The sequence below is a fragment of the Cariama cristata genome, unplaced genomic scaffold (assembly GCF_000690535.1).
Source record: "Cariama cristata isolate BGI_N322 unplaced genomic scaffold, ASM69053v1 scaffold44606, whole genome shotgun sequence".
NCBI lineage: Eukaryota > Metazoa > Chordata > Aves > Cariamiformes > Cariamidae > Cariama > Cariama cristata.
The window spans coordinates 54,347-73,687 of record NW_009623566.1 but is presented as its reverse complement, the minus strand read 5'-3'; the positions used below and the strand labels follow the sequence as shown (position 1 = coordinate 73,687).

General features: G+C 38.3%; 1 protein-coding gene across 1 annotated transcript in view; it reads left to right on the top strand.

The window, feature by feature from the left end:
- Positions 1–1,391: 1,391 nt before the first annotated feature.
- LOC104163680 (cyclin-dependent kinase 6) overlaps positions 1,392–19,341 on the top strand; it is a gene marked incomplete at its 3' end in the record, with an annotated part of 54,606 nt that continues 36,656 nt past the window's right edge. Inside the window, exon 1 of the mRNA XM_009702768.1 lies at positions 1,392–1,624. Within this exon, the coding sequence (XP_009701070.1) occupies positions 1,392–1,624 (233 nt within the window). The remainder of the gene's footprint in view (positions 1,625–19,341) is intronic.

The following is a 19,341-nucleotide window of genomic DNA, read 5'->3' as shown; positions in this document are numbered from 1 at the left end:
CTGGCTGCAGTCGGGGAAAAGTGCCGAGCAGCGAGCACACGTTCCCTTCAGATTGCTCTGCTTTTCATCTGCGACTGAGGTGTAACAGCGTAAATGTGCAAAATATGTGGCTTTATGCGTGGATTCGAGTTAGAGGATCCCCGACTGAGCTATCTGGGGGCATTTAATCCTAGCACGGTAAAAATGCAGTGTAGGAGAGGGTTACAGCCCCGGAGGTCACAATATCGTTATATTAAAAAGGGGCAGGGGGAAGGGAGAGGATTGATGTGGCGCTTTGTGAGGGGAGAGGCTTCGCCCACAGTCCTGCAGCAAGTGTGGATGAAACTGGATGCAGGAGGAAGCGCTTCTGCTCTCCAGCCTCATGCACTACGCAGCAAAGTGTGCTGTTCCTGAAGACCATCTTTCGTCATGCTGCTCTACAAGGAACTGCCAGTCACACATCCAGGGGTAGAAGTATCCATGGCCAAAACCCTTGCATGTTAATAAGTTTGCTACAGCGTACATTGCTGAATCTACCTCAGCACACAATGCTCAGTAACTTACTATTATCATCATTTAAATATTTACGTACTTCTCCTCCCCACAGGTGCTTTGAGGCATGAACTTGTCTCTTGTGATGTGTTCATGCAAGGCTTAGCACAGGGGAGAGCAGATCAAGGCTGAAACCTCCAAATACTATTATCTATAAATAAGTAACAGTAATGTTGCATGGGATATATTTCCAAGACTCCACCACGTGCACTGAAGAAACCTTTGAGTCCTGCAATCCTGAAAGACATAAGTTCCTGAACAGAACTTCTCACATGTGCATAGTTAGCTCTGCCATCCCCATCACCTGTGTCTCACGGGGTCATCGTACTCAGCCCGTTGCTCAGTAAAATCCCACAGCACGTGGTTGCTCTGTAGCTGTGTGTTGTAGCCTTCTGTGCAGGCCATGATAACTTTGTGGTGTTGTATCAGCCATGCAGGGACGTTGATACATATGTCACCCCAGTGGTTCACGTCCTCCTTTGCACCGTATTTTTGCTTTGCATGTAGCTATCTACTATATTAGCTTAATTTTCTCAGTTTTTGAACAATGCAAAATAATGAACTAAACTAAACTCACTTTTCTTTCTTGGTTTGTCCTCCAGATCTAACTGGCTTTACACAGACAATGCTCCCAAAGACTGTATGATAATTCCTGGTGGCCGAAAGAGGAGGCACATTGGGGTCCGTACAGAAGAGGAACGAGAACAGGAGGGCAAGAGCTTCCTACTGCCCCTCTGGCAGAGGTACCAAGTGCGTGGCCTATCTGCAATACGAGCAAAGTACTAGTTTTCCGAAAGCCAGTGAGACTGAGAGCCACCCTGAGGCACTTGGAGCCCAGGAAGAAGAGAGGCGGCGCCAGCATGGATAAGGACAGCACAAACCTGGCTGACCAGCAGTATGAATGTGTGGCTGAGATTGGGGAAGGAGCCTACGGGAAGGTGTTCAAAGCCCGAGACTTGAAGAATGGAGGTCGCTTTGTTGCACTGAAGCGGGTACGGGTGCAGACCAGCGAGGAGGGGATGCCGCTATCCACCATCCGAGAGGTGGCAGTTTTGAGGCACCTGGAGACATTCGAGCACCCCAACGTGGTCAGGTGAGGAAGTGGGGCAAGCGTCCCGATATCAGTGGGGTCCTTGGTTTAGTACATGAATTGGGCAAGCAAGAGTTTGGGTACATCAATGGACTGGACACTAGTTTGGGTTTGTGGATGAAGTGAGTGCTAAACTGTGTACATTGTACATGAAGTGTGGTTTGAGGCTTCAGCAGGCCATGGTGCTGCCTGCCAGACCTCACCTCATCCCTGTGCATTGCCTCCCACACACACAAACACCCATCTCCAGAGGCATAGGTGTGTGACTTAAGTGTTTGAGTGGATGGGCAAGGAGCCATGTATACACTATTTCCTCAGGCATAAGCAAGAATGAAAAAAACCCAGTGTCTCCCTGGTTTTGTCTTAAGTATTAGTTCTGCCAGCTGCAGCTAGTTTTTAGCAGCTCTATTCATTATTGAAATGGCAAAGATTATGAGAGCAGTGGTGGAATGTGTGTTTCATGTTTTTAGATGCTTTTATAGAGAGTTGTAGATTATCATGTTAAAGAGAAGTAACAGCTTAAGACTTCAAGCTTTGCAGGCAGCCTTAAAGTTGAATACTGTTTGACTGGTACTAACTTCACCATGTGCTGATGATTGTGCTACCAAGAGTGCACCAGCACAGACACCAGGCCTTGCTTGCAAAATGGTGCCAATGGCCCCAGGATATCCTTTCTGTCGTGTCAGTAGGATAAAACCCAGATAAATGACCTGTGTTCTTGAACAGATTATTTTAATGATAAGGCTGGCCATACCATAACCTCTTACATTTTTCTATAGCTGGAAACCTCCAGCAGCCTGTAAGCATCTTTTATTAAAACTATGAACTTTAAGAAGTAAGCTTCACTTTGGAGATGCCCAGGTACGCAATGATTTGAAACTGGTCAGCATCTTGCTGATGATGCTGTATTAGCAAGAATATTTCCTGTTATTTGCGTTATTGTATGCACATATTACAGAGCAAAAGGAAAATATTTTATTCTTCACTGAGACCAAGACTCTTTCAATCCTAGAGAAAAAGTAACTCTGAAGTTAGAGGTGACCTTCAAAATGGCTTGTAGCTGTGATCTTCCTGTTTTAGGGTCTGAGATGAGGGGGTTTATAGTAGGTGCAAGAAGAAAGGTGAGACAGAGAATAATATTTAAAATACAAAAGTGAATAGAGATAAATTCATTTTTGCTCATCTCAAGGCAGTGTAATACAACAGTCTTATTTCTGTCTAAACTGAATAGGCAAAGCACGTGTATTCTGAATTACTGATGATGGAGTGCGCGTCATCGGTCTCACTGCAGTGAGCAATGGGATACAGATAGCAGCTCACTCTTCTCCATTGCTAATCAAGCAAATCCACAGTTTGGTTAGTAACCATTATTTTCACTGGCACCTACTAATGCTAGAGCCTCAGTCAATAAATTTCAGAAGTGGGGGCATCTTTGTGTGCACAACGTGATATTTGACCACCGAATCAAGTGGCTTGGTTTACAGAGGAAAACACAAAAAGTTCTTCCTTGGCAGTAGAGTGATAATTGAGAGTTCTCAAAATCTCTGAAATCCAGCCCAATAATTTATGAGAGTAAATGAGGATTTAGTGGTCCAGGTTTAGACATTTACATATTTGAAAATTCTAAACTGTGTTTGGGAATAATTCAACATAATACTTGTGAATTTTTCTGCCACTGAGATCTTTCCATATGATGTAAAAGATTTTTCTTAAGAGCTTTTAATCCTGAATTCAGTAAAATCATGAAAATAAAAATCTTTTTTTCCAAAGAGCTATTTGATGAACTATGTAGCTGCAGGCTTGTTTTGCTTGAGTGTAAAAGTGCAGTGTAATATCAACACAGCATTGCATAAATACATTGAAGCTTAAAATATTTTTACAAGTTTGAAGGAAAATTCATTCTCTGCAAGCAGTAAGTATTTCAACCACCAATATGAGAATGTAGTTTCAATATAAAAATCTCTGAAAATGTGTTCCAGGTCCTCATAGTGGTGGTGTGAAGCCTGTACCTTTCGCGATAAGCAGCATTTCAGACGCAAGAGGTTGGTCTGTGATGTATCAGGGTGCTTGGGACCTCAGCTGCACACCTTTTTCCACAAACAGGCGGGGGAATAGAAGAAGTAATTTCAAACATTCTCTCTTTAAAATATGAGGAACACTATTTAAAAACTCACCTCTGCTGTGCTTGTTTTTAATCTGTAGAGCAGCTGAAGCTATAAGTAGCACTTTGGAGTGACTGAAATCATATCCTCATAATGAAAGACTATTTGAAAATACTTAAACGCCCCAGTGCCGTTACAAAATACGGTAGAAGAGTCTGTAATTTATTGAAATTAAAGGTCTATTTTTGTATTATGTAAATATACTCAGAAAAGGAAATACTGTAAAAGGATATCTGCAATTTTAAGCAGCTGACCTAGCTGTACTTAATTACTGAAGATAGGCTTACAAAAATGTTCATTGTTTGGGCATGCATTCTGGAAACCGGTATCATGGCTAGGCTACTAAATAAAAATAATGTCAAATGTATTGTCTACATGCTGGATTAAAAAGTACATAATTATCAAAGCACTGGGATAGTAGCACAAATATTTGAAACCAAATTTTTCTGATTTGGAGGGGATGTCTAGCTTTTTTCTGAATGTTACAGGCAACTAGCCTAGGAGAAATAGGTGAGAACTGCAAACATAATGTTGAATCTGTTACCTCTGAGTAATGGCACGTGTGATCCATGAGTTGCTCAATGCAAACCAACAGTCATTCTGTGAGTCAGAATTTAGACAGACTTCAGACAGTTGAGCCGCATGTGCCCTGTGTTCGGCTGTGGTACTCTGGCATCAGCTGATGGCAATGGCAGAAATCTCAGGCCACGTGAACTTAGGCTGAATGTCATGCTGAACTCAAATGGTAGGTCTGGGCATCTCCAGAGAGTCCAGTAAGGAGCTCAGCAGTCCAGGGCTTCTCTGTCTCCCTGAAGTGGTGCTGAATGTGAAGAACAGTTTGGTAAAGAAAAGACCCAATACTTTCGAGGCAGAATTAGAGCTCCATGGCGTTGTTGGTCAGGGAGCCAGGATGCAGGGCCAGCATTGCTACTGCAGCCCAGGTTTGTCATAGCAGTCATAGATTCCCTTCCTCTAACGTTTTGAGAAACGCTTAGAGCCAAAAATGGTTTCAATTGCTTGGCATTGGGAATGGAAGAGAATTTTCTCCATAAAGTAGAAATGTCTAAATAGCATAGAATAATTTTTTTAAAAAAATTTATCATATTTTCCCATGCTACTGCTTGCTAATTGAGAGATTTGTTTCGCTTTCCTTCCCTCCAAGTCTATCGTTTCCATATTCATATGATGAAAAGATGCATTTTTTTGCAGCACTGTTGCTTTTATAACAATAGATAGTGAAGTTAGATAAGACTTCACTGCAGAATAAAGCAAAACAAGATAAGAAGTGAAAGGAAGTCTGATCTTCATCAGAAAAGCGATGGTAGTGGAAGTCTCTGGACTATTGACTAGAATGGAAATAAGATCTGGAGGACTGATCAAAAATTTTGTAAGAATGTCAGAAATAGTATACAGAAAGGCATGGGAAAAATACAGTTAAAAGGGTGATTGCTATGTGCATAAAATCCTCTCCTGTTCATACTTGCCCTTGTATAGAGTTCCCTTCTGTCAGGACACCTTACTCTATTCTGTTTATCTTCATGAAACAAAGCAAAAAATAGAATCTTCAAGAGTAAATCTTACTGTGAATTGCTCTAAAATGAGGTATGTTGTAGGCTTTGAAATGTTCTTTGTAACTGGCAGGATGATTAAGGTGCTCCTCTAGCTCACCATTCAGATAATAAGATGTAATGCTTTACTAAAGCTTTACTGTATACAGTAGTTAAATCTGGCAAAAGTTGGTCCAGCACTTAATGTAGCTTAGCACTGTTCTGTTTGGGAAAAATGAAATATATGTAGACAAAGAACAGACTTTGCCAGGAATAAATGACATATTAGATTCAGGAAATTCCTGTGTGTAAAACTGGGAGTATTCCCTGCTGCAATATATCTGTAAAAATGCTTCTTGTGATTATAATGCTAAATTCATGAATATATTGTATTCATTTTTTCTCTCTCCTGCTGGTAATCAGATGAATAATTGTCCCTTCCTGTTAATCATCCATCAGACTGTGAATTTGCAGTCTGGGAAGGTGATATATAAGACAGAATACTGTCATTCTTGCTGTGCTTGTTTTCTAACACACACATATATATTTAACAGTTTTAATAGTGTTAAACCTTAAGCAAATAGAGCAAACCTGCAAAGCTGTATATTTTTGCTTCCTGGCTCATAGTTTTTTGATAAATACAACTTTTTTAGTATTTTCATGGGTTAGTAAGTCTGCAATTTTAAAATAACCAAAATCATATTGAATATAATCTATTAGAATATAATCTAATCTGGGTTGTAATTTCAAAGATAAGTGTCAGAAATCTTGCTATTCAAGGTCATCATTGCCATATAACGAATTGAAGATCTTAGTTCTCTCCTTCCTGTTAATTTGCAGAATAGGTGCCCCAGCTAATTGACTTAGGTTCAACAGAATGATCCACCCAGCTGGAAGTGTAACTCTATTCCTCAGTCTTTTTGGTGTATAGATCAGTGTGGGGGAAAACCAGTAGTTATGAGTATTTGTACAGTTATGCCATGTTCAAGGTTTTATGTTACTTTATATCCATTGACATGTAAATGACACTGTAAACTGCCCTCTGCAGTACAGCAATACTGTCGTGTTGCTTTTTGCCTGCTTTCACAGTCCAGCGGTCCATGCTGTTATCTCTTGGGTTGCACTTGAGTACTTGATGGAGTCCATTGACTGATTCCCTTGGCAAGGCAACCTGAGTGTGGGGGGAAGAGGCCAGGCACACGTGACTCCCCCATCCCCATGTGCCCTGACATAAAGACCGGCACTTGGCTCTGCTCAAAGGTCCCCAAAGAGTATAATGGCTTGGTGCTTAAAATTGCGTTATACTTAGAAGGTGTCTTTTTTTAAGTCTCTTAAAATTCGCTGTCTAACTTCAGCTTGTAGCTGATGCAGCTCATTGATACCTACCTAACCTTTTGCAAGGCAATTTGAACTTGCAGTTGTTTTGCTTTGTTCTGGTTGTTAAACTGAAATGATATGGGAACATACCGAGGGAACAGAATTTCAAAGTGCAGTAGCTAATTTTGTTTCTCTTTCCAGTTTGTGATGACGCTGACATTGGCTGCTGGCTTTATTACTGTACTTTTAATAAGTTTAAAGGATGATCTTCTCAAAATCATTGAGATGTTCCATCCCGTCAAGTGAAACATTTCTATTTTAGGGGGTGTTTTTCTCCAGTGAATTCTGCTTCCTTCTTTACTTCCTTTTTCTGCCAAGCTAAGGTTAAACTTCTAGCATGTGATATCATTCTTGCAGATCAGCAGCATGCTGTATTGTGTGATCCAACTTTATTTTTGTGTATCACCTCACGTATGGCATCTGGAAGGCCTTCGGAGAGATAGAAATGGTTGCCTCTACATTGCTAGGTACAGGGACTGTCGTGCACACAGAAAGAGTAAAATAAGATGCAGGGATGGAGTGAAGCAGAAGAAACTGAACTTGAAACTTGCCAAGGTTAAAGGGATTAATGTGGCAGATGAGTCTCAGCTGGGGTAGAAGAGGTGGATGAGTAATGGGAAGGAAAAATTGAATGAGCTTCAGAGTCAGCTTTAGTCTAACACAAACAGGATGGTCTTCAAGGCAAATGTGAAGACGGGAAGTGCCTTGGCAGGAGAGAGGCATTTCCAGGCTGGAGAGTGGTGGTAGTCGGAGGGGAAGGGAGATGGTCCCTCCACTGAACGGCCACTGCAAGGAGAGACACTGCAAAGGTCTTGGGGAAGGAAGGACTGCCCACCTGGAAATATGGCTTCTCTGATGGCAAAAGGGCAAAGGGGAATGATGTGGTTGACATTGAAGAGGGTTTGGCAGTAGGTAGGATTTGGTTAAGTTGGTTAAGTTGGCAGAGGACATTGTGAAGTGACTGCACATGAATGCTGGCCTGTCATCATCTGCTTGCAACCCTACAGTACACAGAATAAGCATGTACAGGGAAAATAAGTGATATGTTTCCTGTCCATATGAATTGTTTATTAGTAGTGGATGTGATGATTGAGTTTCAATACATGGTCTGCCAGAAACAGGACAAGATAAAAACATGTCAGGAAGGAAGGGTTGAATATGGAATAGCCTTCTGAGCGTTAGGAAATTCAGTTTCTGGAGTGAATACAGGCTTTCTTCAAAAAGTATTTTATCTTATTCTGAATCTAAGCTTTTTACAAAAAACATGTTTCCAGTTTTTGTGTGAGTAAAAGTTAGTCATCTTAGATTATGTCCAGTGCTCCCTTCCTTCTTTAAATCAGGGGATGGTTGTGTCTGTGTTGTTCTTGGAGAGATCTAGTCTTGCTGGGTCCTGCCCAGAATGGAAAACCTACTCACTTCACCACAGGCATAGTTGGTGACAGCCTGTGACTGCCAGGCAAAGCGTCAGCATCCCCTGGGTTAATGGAGTGGGGTCCAGGATTCAAAACTGAGCTTTGAAAAGGATAGGAGAGTGGTTGGTCCACCCCAGCAAACAGGAGCCACAGTAGATTAACTGGGGTTTTCCAGTTTCCTTCATGGTGCCTACTGCTGGCTGAAGTGTGGAATGGGGCAGGGAGAAGGAAAGAGCGCACTTTCCAGGTTGTTGAAAGAGAGTAGGCTGGAGGACATGACTTAGCAAAGCACTGGGTGACTCAGGTGCACTCAGTGGGATTTAAGTCATTGTTTGAAGTTTAGGACAGATGTAAGCGCATTATCAAATAGAAATAGCTATGATATTAAGTATGCACTGAATTTTAAAATGCTTTTCTGAGTAGAGTTCAGGGATAACATACATAAGAATATGAATCACAGATACTGATTCTTATTTATGTATTACATTAACTGAAGCCTTATTTCTAGAGAATTTTTCTATTAAAAGTTAAAATAAATAATGCAGAATAAATAACTGTCCTAATATAACAGTAATGTGAATTTGGCATCAAGAGAGGTTATTTGTCTTTGTAGTAATTCTCAGTTGATTTAATTTAGTTCTGAATTTTTAAAATTATTTTATAATGTTTCATAACCTTAAATAAAATAAAAGTTGATGTTCATTCCAAAACTCTGCAGCTGTATATAGAGCATTTGGGTTTTACTCTTTGTATGAAATCTAGTTGTTTTCCAGTTTTGCTGAACAAGCTGATTCCTAATGATCTAACAAATTATCAAAAGATAACTATGCCCATATACATAAATAATGAAGTTGTGTTTTTTTCATTCAAAAGAGAGGAAATTTCTTCTCCTACATGATTTCCTCATATATTTTTTGTATATTCTGAAAAATATTTTAAATTATGCACGCATGATTATTTAACAGCTACACCTTTAAACTATAAAGCACTTGTATTTAATAAGCAATCCACTTTAGAATTTTCCAAGAAGTGTTTTATTCCATTGTGTACTTCAACATTTTCAATTTGGGAAGCTCTTGATGAGATGATCATCAAAGACTGGAAATGTGACTCTTGATTTCTGAACTGTTTTAGAATACCTCATTGCATCCAAATTATTGTATTGATTTTCCTATTTATTTATTTACCCTTAGCTTTTGAAAATTTGTCCCAGTCTTAGAAAATGTTCACAAGGAAATATCCCACTAAATAATCCTTTTAAAATCAGACCTTAAAATTCTAACAACACAATTGTGTTTTCTTTAGGTAGAACAAAGAATGTTTTATATGACTAATAAGAAACTCTTCCATATGCTGCTTTAGACGTCTTTTTAGGGTTTTAAAAGAAGATGGATCTCTAGCCTAAGAAGCATCCCACATAATTTCAGGACCAGATGATGATTTCAGATACCTAAATACAGGCTGTACTGGAACATGTCAATTTGCTGATATTGGTAGAGTTGCCCTAGGGTAGATTTCCCATTACATACCTAGCAAACAATTTACAAACTTAGCAAAAAGTTCTGTACTGTTTCAAAAGTGTTCATACTAATGCTGACTGGTTAACACTCTGAATTATCATTAACAGGTGACTGATCTTTTCTTAGTAAAAGAAAATAAAAAAATAACTCACATATGAATTCATCTTTGCAGGAATTTCCCATATTTAATGGTCAAAAACTCAGTTCTAGGGCAGATGAATCATACTGAGTTTAAATGAAACCTATTGAGTTTGGACTTTTGCAACATTAGTCAGTGCAGAACGTTACATATTTTGATAGAAACAGAGAAAGGAATTGTGAAATAGAATGGAAAAGCCTATGCAATTTTTTTCTCTCTTTTATGTGAAGCTTTGGCTAGTCTTTTAATATCTATTTGAAGTGTGGTCACTATGATAAATAACTGAAGGTGTCTGTTGCTGTTTAACAATGTCAGATAATTCCCTTCTCCCTGAAATCAATTAATTATAAACTGGAAATTTCAGTACTTTGTTCACTGTTTCTTAAGTTAGCATATTTCTAGGAGCTTTCCGTGAATGTAATTCCTAGCTGCACCAGTGCTTTTGTTTCTCTTCATCTGTGGAGCCATGGCTCTACTGTAAGGATAGAATTCTATCACTTTTCCCCCCCCACATACACACATTTGATGTGGTGTTTTGCATACAGCTGCAGAGTAGACAGTTACCTTTGAAAAGAACATTTGGCTGGTTTAATTTGATTAGAGCAAACCACCTCAATCATTTCTGAACTAAGACCGTTTTCATTTTAACTTGGCAGTAGGAGCTGGGAATGTACTGACTGTGCTTAGATGTCTGGGGGAGGACTCGTTTGGATACAGAGCTAGTGCTGAAGTGAAACAACCTTAGAGGACTTTGCCCATTCTACTCCTTCCCCATAAAAAGGGAGGACTGTGGAGCCATTGAATGTCACATTTAACTTTCACTCGTTATGACAAGGAATTGGACTCCTTGTGAGTATTTCTACAAAAAATTGGAAACCTTTAATGTGTAGAAATGCATAATTGTACATTTTTTAAAAAAAACATGATATTAAAAGCAGATATAGGATATGAAAGTCTTTTATTTACAACAAACTTAAACATCCCTAGCAACAGCATTTTGAATAAAGTTATACTAAAATCCAACTTATAAACAGAAATATAGTGGGTTTCTCATAGATATATTCTATCAATGTTAAAATTGTATCCCTTTTAGGAAGTCTTAGTAAGATTCCCACATTCTGTCATTCTCCTAGCTTTGACTTTCTAACCCTTTACTCATCATATAAATATATTGTGATTTTTTTTTTTATGTTGCATATTAAAGATGAAATTAGATTCTTCAGATTTACAGTATTATGTTTATATACAATTTTTGCTTTTCAGTTGCCCTCACTAGTGATCAAATCATTTTCCTAGAAAAACTCTTGTGGCTGTCTAGAATATCAATGTGTCTCATAATAAATGACCGCCCTTTGATAAATTATAGTCAGATGGTATTCTCCAGAAAAAGACAGTTCTGATCTTTAAGTGCTCTGACTTTGCAGTAGTGAATCATCATATATACCAGAAGATTACAGTTGAAGGAGGATCTTCTGGTTATTCTTGTATTATGTTCTGAAAACCAATATGCACAGTTAAATGTTCATCTATGTGAGCAGCCTAGCACTCGCTACTAATGGAGGAATTGCATCCACATCTTCCAGCTAAGTCAAGAATGAAGTTGTAAATTTAAGGCTTGAGTTTCCACTGCTGAAGTTAAAAGTCCATAGAGCTACACTGATTCAAACAGCTCTGGTTGTTCAAATCATAAATTCCTAATGTTAAGAAGATGAACAAAAATGCATTAGGACAGGCAGACCATGCAGAAGTGTCCCATCAAGCATGCATATTTGAGACTTTACCATTCAGATTTTGGATGCTGCAACTATTGAGTTCACCAAACAGGGATATAAAAATGATTCTTTCATTAGGAGGTTTTTCACTGATACGGACTCAGAGTTTCTGTTGACCTGTTTCACTCCTCCTAATTACATTCCCTTTTAGCACCACAAATAATTCCTCCCTACCTTAGTATATACCCTCTGAAATATTTGATGTCTATCTCTATGTTGTCACATAAGCAATTTGTACAGTTCTGTATTTACCCCCAAACTCCAGGCTGCATCACAGACATGGTCATTTCAGTGCTATGTCCCTCTCCCTTCTTAAAGAGAAAAAGCTTCTATAGCTGCAATTAGAGACTTTCTGATTGCTGTACAGCATTGAAAGTTTGTCTAACTTGTTATTCAGTAGCACAGCGCTAGAACCTTTATTATTGATTTCCAGGTTTCTTCAGGATGGTGAAAGTTAATGACCTGTGTTCTTTTTCTCTACTAGGAAGTAGGTTATGAGGTGAATCTCATTTTACTAATTTTATCTAACAGCATACTTTGTTTGTATTTGTGATCTTTACGACACAGAGATTGAACAGCATCTGTACTTCTAATTAGTGTGGTGTTTATCCTTAGATAACCTTCTAGATTGTTAATGGAGATAGGCCTACCCACTGAGCTTTGTGGTTTCCTCGCAGACATCTCTAATCAATTTGTTGTCTTAATGTTCATCTCTGCTTTTTATAAAACCCTGAGCAACAATTTTGATCAAAGCAATAATACCCATATCCAGACAGGTTTGAATCAATGACTATAGTCTGAAAATCAGAATTAAATGTCTCATTAAACTTAAAAGATTTGGCATTCTTGGAAGGGCCCAGACAAGGTAGTACTTCTGCAGAACTGAGCACCTGTATCTCTTCATTGCATGGAATCCTATTCATCATATTGCCTTTATGTTTGTAACACTAGTTTTAAAAAAAGAGTTACCTAGCATTACTTAATTCTGTGCTGCTTATTATTCATGTTGTCTCTCTTCTTAAGAAATCAAGAAGGTTTTATTACATTTTAATTTTATTTGGTCAGATTAAAACATCTTTTAGAGATGCTAGTTATTTCAAAAGCAAATCTTTGTGCAATAGTGAAAAAATACAAACAGAAATGAGATTGGAACTGAAGACCGTGGCAGTAGAACAGCGAGAATATGTAGGAGTTGCATAGAAGAGTCAGGTAACCCATTTGACTAAAAATGAAAGGTATTTGTGGCTATAGATAAAACCCAGATAGGTGAATAAGACTGATGAGGGAGTCTTTTATAGAAGACATTTTAAGTATATTGGAATGTCCCAAATCAATAGGATATTGTGATGTCTGTAAGAAAATACATTTCAAAGTCTGCATGGTTTCCAGTAACCCAAAGTTGAGAATGGACAAGACCATTCTGCAGAAACAAAGCTTAAGTCATAAAAATCAAATTTAAATCTTCTGCCATCCTCTAGATCAGTGAAAAGATATTGAGCCTATAATTCTGGAAGAAGCTGGAAAGTCAACTAAGTTTACTAAAACAGTAATAAAGGACAATTTCAACTGTTTTTTATGGTTTAAGGCATTCTTACAGTCAAGATGCGCAGTCATAGTGGCCACAGTAATTAAATCTGATATTTTTGGGAAAGAGATGGTTCCCAAACTTGATGTAGTAACAATAGGCTTTAGGAAAGAGAGATTAGGAAACAGGAGGTAATCAAAAATTCAGCAGTCAAGAGGAAGGGTATGAAAACACTTAGATTTAAACAGAGATTAGTAGCAGCACGTTTTGTCACTTGGGTCATACACCTTTCTCTGGTGTGATGCTCTGTCCAGTCACTGGAAATCCTGGCTGCTGCTTTGGATCTGTAGCCTCTTCCTGGGTGCTAGATATTGCAGGACAGTTTAAATGTGTTGGTTCCTTGGACTCTCCAGAGGAGTGGGAGATGTCAAAGGGAGACACCAAACTTTCTCTACCCCTTTTATGGCTCTTCTCCAGTATATCATGATGGATGCACAGAAGGTACACATACCCATGCATAAAAAAGTAAAACAGGAATGTAAGATAATTATGAGCAGACATCTAATTTTAACCATCTGAATATTAAAAGTATACTCCATCCTAGTCATTTAGAGTCTCCCCATAGTGAGTGCAGAGAAAGGATATGCTTTCTGAGAATAATTCATCCCACTTACTCTCCATACCCACCCTGGAGCAGAATGAGTTGCCCTCTGGAGACGTCTGCCTCTCTCTTCTTGACTGCAGAGAGAGCCCAGGTGGCTACTGCAGAGTGGGCCCAACTGTAGCCTGCTACATCTGGGTGAGATCAGTGCCAGTCAGTCCAAGTTTGAAGGTGGAAAGTGGAAATGCTAGTAGGGAGTTTTTGCAGCAAGTAAGAGAAGTTACAAAAGCAAATAGGAAATTATTTTGGGGCTAGGGAAGCAAAAAGCTACTATTGAAACCAGAGGGCAGTTGAACTATGAGAAATTAGAGGAGGTAGTCAAATAAGAAATTAGTATTATAGGGGAACTTTTTTTTTTTACCACAGCCTATCATATATGGATTGTTGGTAAGGGTTTGTACAAGACACTTTTTTTATCAGTTGGCAAAAATTATGTACTTTTCCTAATAGCAGAGTGTGGGTTTCTGTGAAATGTACTGACTTCAGACAATCTGTTTCTAGTTTGCACTTGACATTAAAGTACTGAGTGGAACAGGATGTAGCTGGAATGGGTGGGCATTGCCTGGTTGACCCTGTACCCGGTTTTAAGCTCCAGCAGAAGCCATTTTGGTCAAAACTTGGTAATCTTTTACAAGAAGAGTAGCTGAAGATGCGTGATGGAGATGACCAGTCATGCAGCCTACAAGTGGTTTAAGGCACCTTTCAAAGCTTTCTCAGATGTCATTTCTCTTGCGTATTTTTCTCATTTCCCTTCACTCTGCCATACTGGTCTCATACCAGATTTTCCACTAAGTGGGCTAATTATCTCATTATTGATACAATTCTGATGCTACACATAGTTTCATTGCCTCAAATTCCTTTTGAGAAAATGATGTGATTGTACAATTGAAAGTAGTTGGAAAGTTCTGGTGTCTAACTTACATTCCACTCTGAATTATGCGAGATCCGAGTGCTTGGAAAGTAGTGGTACTATACCTTTATCTCTTGGAATAATTTTGGGGGAATTTAAAGTTTTATTTTTCCATAATCTCAAAACATGTCAGCCCCCATAGCTCAGTAATAGCCTACAAAATTAAAATCAATCAATAATGCTAACAGATTCTGCTCCATCATTTTTTATGTCAAGTGTCTGTTGGAACTAGTTCTTTTATAGCTTGATTTACAAAGCTTGAAAACAGCTTTTTTTTATTAGGGAACCACTAAGACAATGTAAATGTAGTAAAGCAAATCAGCTACTCTATTAAGCTGTTTGGATATGCATTTTACATATGTTTATGTGTGTATTGTGGAAAAGAAAAACCATGAAAATTTAAAGATTTGACTGCATTTATACCAGGAAATTCAGAATTATTATTGTATAACATGGATGAGGATTGTTAGACATGTAGGACTGCAATTAGTGTAAAGTCTGTGCCGTAAAAATGTCTGAACAGTTTTCCTTTTTTAAAGTTAAAAGAAAAATTTGAAAGGGAATGAGGACAAGCCATGAAAAAATCCATCCCAAAAGCTAATTGTTATAAAAAAGTTACATGGCATTGAAAATTGGAACTTGGAACTGAAATGCCGTCTCACTCCTAAGTATAATAAAATAGTGAATTTTATTAAATGTATTCTGGAAAGAGTAAACGAAAATTATAAAGCCTGATGTGAGTGGCAAAGAGCCCAGGCAATATCCAAAAGAGTAAACATCTAATGGCTTAACCTAACTGGGGCACAGTCCACTGCAGCAGGCAGTTGAACACAGGATGTCAATATTTAAAAGCAGCAGAACTAATTTTTTAAACAGATGGCTTTTTTTCCTCCTGTGTGCAGTTCAGATATATTTTTTTAATGGCTTTAGGGAACATTTAGATGATGGGATAATGTGTCTCCTTTTAATATTGAACGTTTTTAAAATTTTTCAAATCTTGTGAAATCTAAGGTCACTTTGATCTTTCTTCTTTCAAGCATGAAATTGCCATTTTTAAATTGTGTTATTCACTCAGTTCCAGAACTCATTCATCCCAGAGCACATCCTTTATACCAAAATACAAAAATATTGCAATATCATCTTGTCAGCTTTTAAATGAGAGCTCTTCTTAGAAAGGCTGTTGAGTTCTTTAAATAGTTTAACTAAAATTTTCTGAATGGACATGATTATCATGGCATTTCTAATATATTGATCACTGTCATTTTCACAAGCCTGAAAACGTGTTCTTGTGCTTTAGAAAATCTAAATCCATGTAACTTCTCTGCCTTCTGGAGTGAAATCACGTGGACTGTACTGCACTTACATCAATAGTCATATACCATAGGGGCTTGCATACAGAGGCATTTATGGAAATGAAGACTACTGTGTCTTCCTGGATTTACGAAAAAAAAAAAAAAAGGTGCTCTACGGTGTATGTTTCTTCCAAATGGACTTGAGACAGTAATTTCTCAGTCAAATATTTTCATAATCCAGACACAGATTCTTATTTCAGAACATATAGATGCCAGTTGTGATGTTTGAAAACCAAGACATGCCTGCATGAAAAGTAAGTAAGGGAAATCACCAGAAAGTTTGACTTTTTCTTCACAGAAAGTCACTTCAATTCTGTGATAACTCAGAAAGCGGCTGAATGGACCTTTATAAAACATATGAACTAAGTCACTTCTAAGTGGAGACATCTGGGCTCTATTTAATATCCTGTGTAAAATGGTAGAGGTCAGCTTCCTGGAATAACTTAGGAGTTTTATTTCATGGATACCCTACTGCTGCAGGGACTTGGGGTGACAGTGAGGCTCTCAAACTAAAATGCACCGTAAGGAAAAGCTCCAGCGCCATAGCTCTCGTTCTAGCTCTGCATTTGGTACAGGATGGTAGGAAGCATCTTGTGGCCTGCGATATCTGCGCATCCTCATAAAAGTCTGTTGCATGGGTGCTTATTAATGCAGTCAACTAGTCTCTTTTTCATCTTCCAATCCTGTATTCTTATGATTTAGTCCTTGGGATACTAATCGAAAATCATTGAGAAGAGACACTTTGGACAACAAGTGATTCTCAAATGTACTGATGACCTTAAATACCCAGGTTATTTTGTAATTTAGGACCTTGGTTTCTAAATCACTTAACTTATCTTGACAGTTTTATGATGTCTTTTTTTCTCCTTGCAATTAATGCTGCCATATCTTTACTATCTGAGATTGTACATTTCTTTAATGTGTCCTCTGTATCTATTCAGTTTAATTACTCTTGACTCCTTGAGTTTGGAATCTTATTTTATTTTCTAACTCATACTATTCCATTGTATATTGGCCATGTGGGTAAAAAAAAAGTTTGTAGGCCAGTGCCACTGGTAAGTGTTCAGCCACACACACCCAGAAGTTATACAATATAGCAATTAATCTAATTGGTAGTCCAGTGACACCTTAATTAAAAGCCTGTGGTGCAATAAGCATGAAAATCCATATAAAAATTGTACATAAATAGAGATGTCCAATATGAGTACAGACATTTCACAGTGTGACAATTTGGCTTTTCCTTGACTACGTATTTAAATGGAAGATGAATGGAAGTTCTAAAGAAGAGCTAAGAGGAGTCATTGTTTCTGTTAGATGGAAAAAAGATGGAAATTGAAAAAAAAAATAGTAGTGTGTCACTGGAATAGGCAAGCTGACCACAGCCAGAAAAGGCTTTTGTAGACTGCAGATTCTATGGGCCCTGTGTGATGTGTAGTCTTGCCTGTTTAGTCAAGCGTACAAAGGCTCAAGACCATCAGCTGTGGTATAAGTTTCTGTGCTGTTTCTCTGAACAGAGGTGAACAGGATGACTGTAGAGTTTGGGAATGAATTGGAGAAAATAATGAGGAGCAATTCCTTCAGCCCTTGATGTCTCTTGACTTATTCTTCAAATAAAAATAATTACATTAATAAACCAAATCATATATGGCTTAGAATGGGTTAGGACAATTTCCATCTCACCCAGTATTTTTCTGAAGTGAGAAAGAGCAGAGAGCTTAGGGAACGGTGTAAGAGCAGGACAGACCTGATGTGATAATTCCTGGGAAATTAAGGGTCGAAAGTTTTGACAACGATTTGTTGCTCTATGATCTTAAGTAACCTGTGTCCACTGCTTTCTAAGTCCATGCAGCATTTGTAAGCAGATGTGAGCCAGCCCTGCCTCATTCCCAGGCAGATGCCTACTCATTCTGCCTGTGCATTGAGCCAGCTGGAAGCCGTGTAGCCATGTTAGGGCTGGGGAGCCTCAGCCATTATGCTCTGCTGTCCTCAGATCTTCCTCAGCTCAGCCCGAGCTGACACTGGCTGCCTGGAAGACGCAGAGCACACTCTCCTTTGCTTGCAGAGCTTGCCTAGATGTACTTTGTTTTCATTTGCCTAGACGTAAAAATGTTTTAGCGCTCAGGAACCAGACCTTGTTTTGCAAGATTTATTATAGTTTGCTCATTTCATTCAGAAATGTGAAAGATGATGTTGCAAAACAACCAAAATAAAGTTGTGTCATGTATTTACATCTGACATACATTATCATTTAAAAAAATGCTGAATTTATTTCTAAATTATCCATGCATTAAAATGTAAACCCTCATCTCATGCTGCTAAAAGACGCCTCAAAAGAAATAGTTGCCTCTGCCCCGACGTAATAAAACAGTCGAATAAAATTTATTGCCAGCTCAAAATGCTACTAACACCTCGTTTTCGTTGCCAAACTCTGCAAATAATCTTTAATTTGTTTTCTTTTACATATGTGTGCAAAAGCTTAAAGGAAATACTTAAAGAGCTGTGCAGCCTATAGAATACTTCACTTCGTGTGCATTAATCTTTAAATGGCTGGCTCACAGTGCCACGTAAACTGGCTGGAAAAGGAGGAAATGTGTATTAGACATCTACCTGAAGAACTGGAGGATCAAAGCACCTGAGAATCTTACAGAAATAGACCTTTTTCATTTTCTTCGCATGTGCTATGAATTAATTCAAAATTAAAAAAAAAAAAGGCAGCTTAGTAGAAGAAATTACATGACATCCAAGGAGCTTGTATGGCCACGTGTGAATGTCTGTGAACAGGAAAAAGAACAGCCATGAAGTCCACATTTTTAAAAACTTGTAAGATGTAATGTCTTAAATTCTGATGAAATGTGTAAGGAATTTGCATGCTAATGGAAACAAGGATCCCTTTTTATGTGTTTAAGAGCAATTGCCCCCTGGCTAAATTTATTAAACCAGAAAAATCTTGTAAATTTCTATTGAAGATTTATTAGTCCCATTTGTTTCTGTTCTGTACAACATGAATATTAAACTCAATCCTGCAAGTTTGTCACAGGTGAAACTCCCTTTCAAATTAAGGGAAATTCTGGACCTGAGCCAAAGCCAGTTAAATGTATGTACTGACTTCATGAGGCTTAGGTAGAGGCTCTTGTGTGCAGAGCTTTTTAGGATTGATCCTGGTCTGTGGGGGTTAAGTGAATAGGGCAGAGGTGTTTTCAGTGTCTTTTTTTTTTTTTCTTTCGGCTACTCTCTCATTTTTTTTTAAATTCCTCATGGGAAGAAATATTTTTAAATATCTCCAAAAATCAATTTAACATAATCTGGAATCCCATCAAATAAAATTACTCAGTTATAGTCTTCC